The 12,772-nt window shown below is 43.0% G+C and overlaps 1 protein-coding gene across 48 annotated transcripts in view; it reads right to left on the bottom strand.

Annotated features, from left to right (window-relative positions):
• The window catches only part of LOC140396907 (calcium/calmodulin-dependent protein kinase type II subunit beta), a 392,935-nt gene that overhangs the window by 252,233 nt on the left and 127,930 nt on the right, over positions 1–12,772 (bottom strand). For all 48 annotated transcript variants that reach the window (XM_072485774.1, XM_072485778.1, XM_072485773.1 and 45 more), the window contains one exon: positions 7,922–7,981. In XM_072485774.1, the coding sequence (XP_072341875.1) occupies positions 7,922–7,981 (60 nt within the window). The remainder of the gene's footprint in view (positions 1–7,921; positions 7,982–12,772) is intronic.

Raw genomic sequence — 12,772 nt, 5'->3', positions numbered from 1 at the left:
ATCTGTACCCATTATCCTTGATGAATGGACCCTAACAGTTTGATTACCATGTTGCAAAATTACTGTTTTGCCATCCATGCCTATGATCTTCCCTGGGCCTTTCCATTTATTAGAATTGTCTCTCTTATAGTATACCATGCCTCCTTGCTGAAAAACGGCATCTGATGGTCGTACGTTATGTCTTAAAGCTCTGCGAATTCTTTCAGAGACTTCTGCTTCCAAAAAAGCTTTTCTACTGCTATGTAAAGCATTTAATTGTTCAGCAAAACCAGAGCTAATTGTAGTCCCCTCCCAAGCTGGAGGCTGGTCATCCAAAATGGACAGAATTTTAGGATTTCTACCAAACACTAATTAATAAGGACTATTCTAATAGCCCCAACCATCTGCAATGAATTCTTTGCATGCACTGCCCATGCTAAAGCTGAATTTAGCCTGCAATTTGGTCGATCTGCCAAAATTTTCCGAAGCATGTCTTCGATGACAGCATGATTTCTTTCACAGACCCCATTATTAAATGGGCTTTCTGCAGCCGTATTCATAACTCTGATATTCATGTTTTCACACATATCCCGAAACTCATCATTAGAAAATTCTCCCCCATTGTCCGTAAGGAATTTTGCCGGTGGACCCATTCCTGTCCCTATCCATTTTTCCACAATTTGATCCAGAATTACTCTCTTTTCTTTACTTCGTACAATCGTTGATTGACTAAATCTGGTTGCTAAATCTACAAAATGCAAAATAAATATATTATTTGCTTATCCCAGATCTTAAGGTCCATGGCCACAATGTCATTAAAATCCCTGGCCAAAGGTAGTGTTACTATCGGTCGTGCTGGTGTCCTTCTGTACTTCCTACAAACTTCACAGCGGTCATTAACCAGTTTAGTATAGTCGGCATCCCTTACCCCTGCATCCTTTAATAATTTTTTCAGCCTCCGAGGAGACAGATGTGCAAATTGCCTATGCAGTTTTAACACCTAAAGTCCCATTTTCAACTGCCATTAACACATTCTTAACCACTCTACTTGAAGTATTATTTGTCAGTAATGGAATACAATAGTGTCTCGACTGTGTAAATTGTAAGTCCACCATCTTCCCAAAAACTGTTGCCTTATCCTGTTCCATATCCAATTTCATGTGTGCTTTCTTCATCGACGGTCTGCTCAGAAGCAAAGGTATCTCACTTGATACAACATCCATGCTAATGAAATGATTCACTCCGGCAATATTGCAAGGGATCGCCACTCTATTCAGCAACTTCAGAGTATTATCATCCCCAAACCTGAAACTTGTGGAACTTTCAAATTCCTTAACCTTGTTACGATTTTCTGCATTCAAAGAGTCCAGGTAATATTTTAACCAGTCAATTCCACACACAGTAGATGTGCAGCCACTGTCCAATAAAGCACAGTTGAAGGATTCTGCAACCAACACCTTTGCTGAGTGCTGTGAAAAATCGCTTGGAAGGTTCTCCACTGTTCCTCAACTGTTTCACCATAATGTCTTTGCTCCCAGTCTACCTTAGCTAGCTCTTCTCTCATTTCATTCTAATCTCCTTTGTTTAAGCACAAAACACATTACCGACATAAAACTGCTTGTCAATAGGACAATGCCTTCTTTCTGGTCACTATCTTTTTCCTCTTCTGACTCTTCCGTGTCATGTGTCGCTTCAAACACACTATCATAATGAGTTGGACAGTTGAAAGCATAATGGTATTGAGAGTCACATCGAAAACATCGACTTATCATGCCCCGTGCATTTCTGGGGTTCATCTTCCTATTGTAGGTTCTAACTGGGTTTCTGTCTTCATAATTTCCTTGTCTCGGTCTCCTTCTATAGTCTTGAGCCCTGTTCGTAGCCATACGATTTTGCCATCCTGTTAGTAGTGTATCTTCCATATTCTGCCTTATTGCAGGCTGACCTATTTGGGTCATCAGAGCCATCGGAATCGAACGTTTCCCCAAAAACTTTTGTAAAGCTTTTGTCATCTGTTCGAATAAGGTATCCTTATCAGTAAACTGAACTCCTGTCACAACCAGGAGCCTATCCATGTTGCTCACTCTAGCACAGTCAAGTAATTTAAAGGCCAACACAGACTGTGGAAATTCCAGGTTGTGTTTCTGCAGTCTTTTATATAGTCTGCCAAATTCCATTATATAGTCTTCCATGGAGATATCCTCCATTTTCCGGGACTTATCAAAATCCGACCATGCTTCATATGCACTTAATAAGTCATCTTTCTTATAAATCTTATCCATATAATGTAATAACGTCTTCTTCTGAGTCTAACTCTTCCAATTCCAGCTCAGAAAGCACTTTGTTTCGGATTTTACTGCCATATGGTAGAGAGAGAGCCAATGCCATACCTTGTTTTCTTTTTCCCAAAGCAGTTACCTTAGTCCACATAACTACTGCACTTCTCCATTGGTCGAACAATTCTCTTTCAGAAAATAAGGGAGGATAGTCATATCCAGCCATCTTTATCCTCGGTTCAGCCAGATATCCCTTTTATTTTCTTCTCTCACTCACTCCTTGGTTTGATCTGGAAAAGTTGTATCTTTCAACCCTTCACATTTACACAGCAACCATCCTCTGCGACCAATTGTTAGACGTTTTAGTTGCTGTGATATGAAGATATGAAGTCTAAAGTTCTGTTCCTTCTTCACAAACACATTTATTTCATTCCAACAGCCTTTGCACAAAGCTCTAACTATACATCACCTGACAGAGGCCACCTGAAGCCCCTTTACATATTAGTGTCAATTAATGGATACTTAACATAAATGAGACAACTAATTGCAATGTCTCTTAACCCATTACTTAACACAGGAGACTTGTCTACCTTTAGCCCCATTAGCTTGCCCATCACTACCTCCTTAGTGATAACAATCATCTCAAGGTCCTCACCTGTTATAGCCTCATTTCCATCAGTCACTGGCATGTTATTTGTGTCTTCCACTGTGAAGACCGACCCAAAAAACCTGTTCAGTTCCTCAGCCATTTCCTCATCTCCCATTATTAAATCTCCCTTCTCATCCTCTGAAGGAGCAATATTTACCTGAACCACTCTTTTTTGTTTTATATATTTGGAGAAACTTTTACTATCTTTTTATATTCTGAGGTTTACTCTCATAATCTATCTTACTTTTCTTTATATCTTTTTTAGTAGCTTTCTGTTGCCCCCTATAGATTTCCCAGTCCTCTAGTCTCCCAATAATCTTTGCCACTTTGTATGCTTTTTCCTTCAATTTGATACTCTCCCTTATTTGTTTAGATATCCACGGTCGATTTTCCCTCTTTCTACCATCCTTCCTTTTTGTTGGTATAAACCTTTGCTGAGCGCTGTGAAAAAAATCGCTTGGAAGGTTCTCCACTGTTCCTCAACTGTTTCACCATAATGTCTTTGCTCACAGTCTACCTTAGCTAGCTCTTCTCTCATTTCATTATAATCTCCTTTGTTTAAGCACAAAACACTAGTGCTTGATTTTACCTTCTCACCCTCCATCTGTATTTTAAATTCCACCACATTGTGATCGCTCCTTCAGAGAGGATCCCTAACTATGAGATCATTAATCAATCCTGTCTCATTACACAGGACCAGATCGAGGATCGTTTGTTCCCTCGTAGGTTCCATTACATACTGTTCTAGGAAACTATCGCGGACACATTCTATAAGCTCCTCCTCAAGGCTGCCTTGACCGACCTGGTTAAACCAATCGACATGTAGATTAAAATCCCCCATGATAACTGCTGTACCATTTCTACATGCATCAGTTATTTCTTTGTTTATTGCCTGCCCCACCATAATGTTACTATTTAGTGACCTACAGACTACTCCTACCAGTTACTTTTTCGCCTTACTATTCCTGATTTCCACCCAAATAGATTCAACCCTGTCCTCCATAGCACCAATGTCATCCCTTACTATTGCCCGGATGTCATCCTTAAATACCAGAGCTACACCACCTCCCTTACCATCCAGTCTGTCCCTCCGAATAGTTTGATACCCGTGGATATTTAATTCCCAGTCGTGAAGGATTATTAGTGAGGTCGTGGGGAGTAAAATAATCTCTTCCATGGTGCACAGGGATAAATCTGGGAAGGTGGAGAGGCAGAGACTAGTGAATGCCATTCTCCAGGTGACCGCCAGTACTCGATTGCCGTGACACCGGAGTTATTGGCAGACAGGAAAAAGCTGTAAATGGATTTTGAGTTGTTGTCGACAGGTAAGGTGGCGAGCCAGCTGTAACACTCGACGGGGACATATTATGAGTATGGGGAGAAGACAAGTCATTTGTTGGCTAACCAGCTGAGGAAGCAGATTGCCTCCCAGGAGATAGTGCAGGTTTAGGACTCGGGTGGCAGGTTAGTTTCTGCCCGAGAGAAGGTCAATGAGGTTTTTGAGGCCTGCTACCGTGGGTTGAATGAGTCAGAAAACGTGGAGGGTGCATCAATGAAGCAGTTTTTGGATGGGTTGACTTTCCCAGAGGTGGAGCAGGAGGGGAAGCAGACGTTGGAGGTGCTGATCGGGCTGAAGGAGATTATGAGCTTTATTTGGTCAATGCAGATGGGTAAATCTCTGGGTCAGGATGGATTTTACCATTGAATTTTACGAACAATTTGCGGGCGAGTTGATCTCACTTCTGCTGGATAAGTTTAATGATTCCTTGTCCCGGGGAGTATTGGCAGCCAGGTTGGCGCAGGCGCCGATCTCGTTGATCCCAAAGAATGAATGTGGGTTGTATTGGCCTATCTCGTTGTTAAATCCCGACACCAAGTTGTTGGCTAAAGTATTGGCAACGCATTTAGAACCCTTCCTATCTGGGGTGATCGCGGACGCCAGCAGTTGTCAGTCAATATTAGAATATTATTAAATGTGGATTGGTTACACTCCCTAGGGACTGAGGCAGAGGTAATTGTCATGATATGCAGACAGGCAGCTAATGAACACAGAGAACAGGACATGACCAATGAGCAGGCAGGACACTCAGGGGTGGTCTCTCACTATAAAAGGCACGAGGCACTCACACTCCACCTCTTTCCACTGATGAATATCTACAGAGTGAGTCAGGATGTATACAGTATCTCACCTCCAGCACGTGGTGAAGAGCAGTCAGTCAGACAGAATAACCACACTTAGGTTAGCAGAGAGTCGAACTCAAAGAGAACTGTGCTAACTGTGCTATTGATTCAATAAATCAGATTGAACTAACTTCAAAGGCTGGAGTATCTTTTGGTTAAAGCTCCATCCAGTTGCAGTCTGTGTTATCCCAGAGTACATAACACATCAGGAATTATTTCAACGGACGCAGAAAAGGTGCTTGATATGGTTGAGTGGGGGTACCTCGGAGATTTTTCGGCAGTTTGGCTTATGGACAACATTTATTTAATCGATTAGTCTTTAGTACTGGGCCCCACAGCGAGTGCACTTCTGAGCGCCCTGGGCTCGGGTTATTTCCAACTCAACAGGAGGGCAAGACACTGGGGTACGTTGCTATTGTTTGCCTTAGCATTTGAGCCGCTGATCATTGATCTGAGGTCGTCTACCGGGTGGAAGGGGATAGAGAATGGGGCGAGAGGCACAGAGTGTCCTTATATGTAGATGATTTGTTACTATATGTCACGTACCCACTCTTCAATGTGGGGGGAGATAATGGAGTTGCTCAGGAAGTACGACTCCTTTTTGTGGTTCAAGCTCAATTTGGGCAAGGTGAATATTTTCCGGTGAATCCCCTGAGGGGGTTAAGGGGAGGGAGGGCGGGGGAAAGAGAAGAGCTGATCTGGGGAGGCCAGGACAAGCTTTCGGGAATGTGGGAATCCGGGTGGCCCATGATTGGGTCAGGCCATCGAGTCCCTCAAGCCTGCTCTGCCATTCGATAGGATAATGGCTGATCCTCAATCTGAACTCATTATGCCTGCATCAAAAAGGTACTCACATCATTGATGAAACCTCTTGACTAACCCAGCCCTAAATTCTTGGAAGGCAGTCCATTCATATACTATACTATAGCTAATAGATATCTCTACCTATATTATTCTATCTCAAAATAGTTCATGTCTGATGTCATTCCTGCCACTTTGTCAGAAGACAAGCCATGCATGCCACTCAGCATACTTCAACGGCAGTCTGCTTAGCTTGAAAGACCTGTTGCGCCAAGATAAAAACAAGTTTGACTATTAACCCTTAACTCCCCAACATGTCCTTCATGGATATATTCCGAATGCCAATTCAATAATTGCCTGGGTTGTCAGTGTTTTTGTAACTTCATCAGTACCAGATATGTGTCCTTTTGTTCCATCTTCGAGCTCAGGGAAAATCTTCACCCCACATCTTTCATGACTTTGCAGCTGCTTCAGGCTATGTGTCTACTCAACCCGCCCTCTATCTCCAACAACAGTCAAATAAGTTCACAAATATTTTCACTCTGTTCTGATTTTTTAACCATTCAATACAAACTAACTTCTGAAGGATAAAGAAAAATAAAATGTCTTCAGAATTGGCTTCTAAAACTGTGGCAAACACCCGGGGCTGGATTCTCCACAGCCCTGCGCTAAAATCACGTTTGGTACAGGGGGCGGAGAATCGACGTTACGCGAGAATCGGGTCCGGCACCACTCCCGCGATTCTCCGGGGACGGCACGGCTGGGGGGGCTAATTACATGACGCGGCTGGAGGGCCATTGCCAGAGGCCCTCCAGCGATACTCCGATCCCGACCGGCCGAATTCCTGAAGGCGCGTTCTAACCACATCTGGCCAGGCGGGACTCAGTCCGCGGCTGCCCTGAGGGGGGGGGGGGATTAAGCAAGGGGAGGGAACAGCAATCAATCTCTACCAATCAATAGACTGACTCAGAAATGACATAAGTGCTGGTTTGTCTTAGGAATTTCACATTCAAAGTCACTGTTTCTCTCAAGTACTGCACCAAATGGGCAAGTGTGGCATTCAGTTCCAGAGTTAGGTTTTTCTGCTGCTGTGAATTTGGTGTTCTTAAATTGCTGCTGGTTGGGTTATCAGGGCAACAAACCTCTGACTGCTTCTTCTTGTACATCATCAATTAATATATTACTGTTGATCTGAATAAATTTCACCAGTGTTACTATCAATAATCTGTTCAATTTTACTGAGTTACCATGAGCTACCGGCCGAGTCAAAATCCTGGAACTCCCTTCCACTCGAACACCAGATGGACTGCAATGGTTCAAGGGGATAGTTCACAACTACCTCCTTTTTAAAAAACTTTTATATTTGCTTGTGATGTTTTTGCCTTCTTTTATTCTCGTTTGTGTTGATTATTCTGTAAAAACTCGAATAAACATATATATATTTTTTAAATATACCTTCGTTAGGGCAACAAGGGATGAGCAACATATGCTGGCATTGCCAGTGATGCTCGCATCCCACAAAATAAGAAAAATCTACATTGCTTCCATCTCTGGTTTTCTCCTTCACTTCCTTACAGGTGGCTTCCTGGATCCAGAAACTTCTCGCACACCACTAGCTGGTCAGAAACGACAAGCAAAGATACTCAACATCAGAGTATTAAGCCCTATTAAAGCGAAAGCAGTAGCATTCTTCTGGCCTCACACAGGCCAATCACCAGAAATGTTACCAGAGTTGGGAACCTTCAGCTGGCAAGTTCTCGATTTTACTCTTCCCTCCCATTCTGCTGCAGGAGCACATTTTGCAGAGGGCAGAAACACAGCACAGTCATACTACGCTTCAGATCTATGCCCTTCTGTTAGGGCAGAAAATCTCTTCCTCTTTGTTTCTGCATCCTGTTACTCAAAGATTTCCTGACAAGAAGTGAACTAAAATGACTGTACAAAGCCATCTGCCCGAGTTGCAATCACAGTCTTTTCATCTAATCATGAAATAATTCAGTGTGAACACATTACATGCTCCTGCCTCAGTACTCACCAATATTGGAGTGTTTCAACAGTCGACAGATTCGAGCTTCCCTCTCCAACTTCTGGTGATCTGCAAGAGAACAAATGCAAATACATCAAAAGGAAATGATAGTGCAAGACTCAGCAACAATTTATTAGATTAATCAGAAATTGGTTTGATTTCTTAGGCACAAGACCTGGTTGAGAAAAGATCTGATTATTTAATCTGCTCAAAGAGATACCAGGATGAAATAGCAGAGCTTTAAAAAAAAAGATTGTACCAGAAACAGATGAACCACAAAGACAAAATAGACATACTGGGTTAGTCATCGTTCAAAAAAAGCCATATTAACTATAATAATAATCTTTATTCGTGTCACAAATAGGCTTACATTAACACTTCAATGAAGTTATTGTGAAAATTCCCGAGTCACCACACTACGGCACCTGCTTGGGTACACGGAGGGAGAATTCAGAATGTCCAATTCACCTAACAAGCCCGTCGTTCAGGACTTGTAGGCGGAAACCGGAACACCAGGAGGAAACCCACTTAGACAGGGGCAGGGAAACGTGCAGACTGCACACAGACAGTGACCCGAGTCAGGAATCGAACTTGGGTCCCTGGCACTGAGAAGCAACAGTGCTAACCACTGTGCTACCATGCCATCCCATTGTGAATTTATTCTGGAGCCAATGAGTTCTGATCGAACACTCTGACTCAAAACAGTGAACGAGCCTTGTAGTTATCGGAGACTGCTGTGTGAAAAATTGGTTCCTGCGTTTTCCTACATCACAACAGAAGCCACACTGCAGAACTATTTCTTTGACTGTGGGGCACGACAGTTGTGAAAGTGATGAATACAAGTTTTATGGACTGCACCTCTGAGGTGTTGGATTCATGTTCCAAAGGGAGCGAAAGGCTCCAGATTGTCATACTTCATGTGTGATTTTGGCGGTGGGTTCTGGTCAGCTGTTCAACTGTAGTGTGGCAGTGCAGCGGTAATACCATTCTGATTGTCAACCTGAAATCCATCATGCACACTTCACAGTCAAAGCCCCTACACAGCAAACAATTACAGAACCCTTGGCTGCTTTTTCCCCTTGTTAGGAAAAGGGACATGGTGGTCAGCTGAACGGGTTCAATGAGAAAGAGGTGCTCAATGAACAAACTGCAAGACTAACTATCACCTTCAGAGGAGCATGTACATTGGCTTGGGTGAGATCATCACTGAGACATTCAGCTCCAAGTTGTTCTGTGCTGTGGACACCACCCCAATGTAGCCCCTCCATCCAGTCAGCACTCAACTCAAATTCAGCAATAAGGTGAAAGGAACAAATTCAAAATAAAACAAATCATCCAATTCCCAGGTGTGACCACCTGACCCAAAATACTGCTGTGGACTTTATAATTCTAACTTTACTGAATGTTCATGGACAAAAATAGAACATAATGAAATCTGTCCTCTCAGAAATGAATGCCGGTGATGTCATGCACATTTGATGTAAATCCCTTTACTTCCCATTACTCTTATCGAGCCAGAAAGTAATTAAATTTAATTTCTACCTTCTTTTATTTGTTGTGAAGTTACTGTTTGAAAGTTCCACCATTTCCATCAAACAAAGTAAGCCAAACAACAGTAAAAAATGTTACATGCCCTTGATGAACTGACTGCCAATGCTTTTGTAGCAACAAAGATTTGCAAAGATTTGTAGAATTCAAGTTGATCTCTCAATGAACAGCTGAATATTCAAATTGAATGGTTTATGCCCATGCTGTCAGGAAGTCAACCAGATGAAAAGACTAGTTTTCAGATGTGGGTTCGGAGGGCAGATCAGATGGTTGATCCCTGTCCCTCTCCAACTCAAATGCTCAAAGGTTAAACCAGCCTGGCACTCCCTCCCGAACAGCACTGTGGGTGTATCTACACCACATGGGCTGCAGCAGTTCAAGAAGATGGTTTACCATCACTATCTTCTCAAAGGCAATTAGGGATGGGCAATAAATGCTGGCCTCGCCTGAAACGCCCACAAAATATTTCCTGATGTTGGGCAGAGGCAGGCCAAATTGTATGAAGCATTTCAAAATTTGTATTTGTCTTGTTGGAGACAAAATGGAGACCTGCAAAACCTACATGTAGACAATGATAGGCAGATTACTTTCTGACACATTTCACTGAAAGAAAATATCACATTGAAATTTAAATTAATCACTGTACAGAAAAAAAGCACAAACAAAAACATATGAAACTTCAGTGTGTAAAAGTCCCACTTCAGCTGAACTAAAATGAACAGTTTACAACTGCTGCGCACAAGCACACGGCTTGAGGTCCAGGAGGACAAGCAGTTCCTCATTTGCTGACCTGCAAGCCAAGAATGGGTCAATCCCATGTACAAAGCCCAATCCTCACCCTTACCCACCATCGGCATGCCAAGATAGTCACTGATTAAGAATGGAAACCAGATTTCCTTCCCACATCACTACGGCCCCTAACCATCCTAAAGATATTGAGGTCAACTGCACTAGACCCCATTACTGTCAAAGCATAAAGGAACATGGTTTTATTTGCCTCACTACCAAGCAGTGCACTCACCCACAATCACAGGAAGGTGCAGTACTTTCTCTGCAACTCTCCTCTTCATTAAAGTAACATTGATATGTTTACGTTCATTTCGGGAAGACTAAAATGATCTTGAATCATAGGTAACAAAACTCTCCACAGTTTTTGTGTGGCTGCAAACAAAATCTGGTGCAATTCAGTCAATAGGATCAGTGTCAAACTGCAGACAGTGAACTCTGTTTCGAGTAAACTCACCCCACAATCAGAGTCTAATTGGGGATGGCTGATGTAATTAATTCTGTATGTGTGGAAGTACTGACGAGTTCAGATAAATAAATGTTCCTGAATTCTGTTTCTGTTGCTTCTAACCCTTTTGTCCATTTTTTGTTCAAATTATTTGTTCAAATTTGTTCAAAGTACTGCACCTTCCTGTGACTCAGTGGGTGAGTGCACTGCTTGGCATGGTACTGAGGCAAATGAAACCACGTTCCTTCTTCGCACTAGGATAGATACCCTCTCCATTTCAGGCAAACTTGATCTTTCGGCTTCAAGCAAAAATAACTTGAGTCTATATAATAATATAACAATCGCTTATTGTCACAAGTAGGCTTCAATGAAGTTACTGTGAAAAGCCCCTAGTCGCCACATTCCGGCGCCTGTTTGGGGAAGCCGGTACGGGAATTGAACCCGCGCTGCTGCCTGGTTCTGCATTACAAGCCAGCTGTTTAGCCCACTGTGCTAAACCAGCCTCTAACAGCTTTACTCTAATAAAACATCTCATGGCAGCGTGAATAAGCAACGTTTGATACTGAACCATGGAAAGGACCGAAACAGGTTTTAAAGAGCATCTTAAAGGACGAGAGAATGTTAACTCGCCATGGCTTTGCCGTTCCCTATGTCTCACTTCTTCCAGGGCTAAGGCTGAAAATTTTGGGCTCATCCAATTCTGATCTCTTGTACATCCCTCATTTTAACTTCCCCACTAGTGGCGGCTGAGTCTTCAGCTAGTTCTGGAACGCCCTCCCTAAATCACACCATCTTTGTCTCCTCTTTGAAGATGCTCCTTAAAATCTACCTCATTATCTCCTTATGTTGCTCAGTATCAAACTCTGTTTGATAATACTCCTGTGCATCCTGGGACATTTTAAGATTGGCAGTCTGTAAATACAAGTTAAGAACATATGAGGATTCGGCCATTTGGCCCATTAAGCTTGCTTCCCCATTTAAATGGACCATGGCCATCTTCATGCACTATCCTCACATCCCTTGATGTCATTGGTATCCAGAAATCTATTGATCTCTGCTTTGAACATACTCAGTGACTGAGCTTCCACAGTCTCTGGGGGAGAGAAATCCAAACATTCACTCTCCTCTGAATGAAGAAATATCTCAGCTCGGTCCTTAGTGGTCTACCACTTATTCTGAGACTGTTGGTGTTATCATACGATACGATATAAATTCAAATAGTGCAACCTATCAATCTGGCAGCAAATGCTACTTGTTGGAATTCTGATCATATTGTTAAGGGGACATACTATTGTTAATCTTGTGCTTGTTAACAAACAGATACGGATGAGCATTTCAGAATCCGCTTTCTGAGTCTTGGCTTAGGTAGCTGCTGATTTATTGCCCCATTGAGGTTACAACTCAAGGTTCTGCAGTGTGACAACTCAAAGTACCACCGCTCCATGTTGAGGAAACAAGAGCAAATAATGGCAGTGGAAAGAGTTTAACAACGATGTTTGTAACAGATTCAGAAGATTGAACGGCCACGCTATGTCTGAAAACCAGGTCGCCGCGTGTGGTGGTATGCATTAGGGGTATTACGGTACCCTGTGATGCCGAGAGGCTATTGGTGGATAGACACCGGGTCCCAATTGGATCAGCCGCCTACTGGCTCCACCCAGTAATGGCGGAGTATAAGAGCCTGGGTTCTCCCAGCAGCCGCATTCTGTAACTGTGCTGCTGGGGAACAAGTCTGCGTAATAAAGCCATCGATGGACTCCTTCTCATCTACTCTCGTGAGTGATTGATTGTGCTGCAATTTATTACGCAAACTTTAAAGAACATGGAGCTCCGAATCACTCCGGAGTGTCTGTGAATCAGCCCCCACGCAGCAAACTCAGCGGCCACTGCTAAACACTAGTTAGCGTCTTTTGAAGGTGGCAGAACGGCCACCTGCATACCTACAGAAGATCAGAAAATGCAGGTCCTGCATTCCAGGGTGAGCCCGGAAATCTACACTCTCATAGAGGACGCAGACGATTTCCAGGCGGCGCTCGCCATGCTGAGAGGAATCTACGTTCGACCCATCAACCAGGTCT

This window comes from Scyliorhinus torazame, chromosome 20, assembly GCF_047496885.1.
Source record: "Scyliorhinus torazame isolate Kashiwa2021f chromosome 20, sScyTor2.1, whole genome shotgun sequence".
In the NCBI taxonomy this organism is placed as follows: domain Eukaryota; kingdom Metazoa; phylum Chordata; class Chondrichthyes; order Carcharhiniformes; family Scyliorhinidae; genus Scyliorhinus; species Scyliorhinus torazame.
The sequence above is the reverse complement of the archived record's forward strand: the minus strand, read 5'-3'. Positions and strand labels throughout refer to the sequence as shown.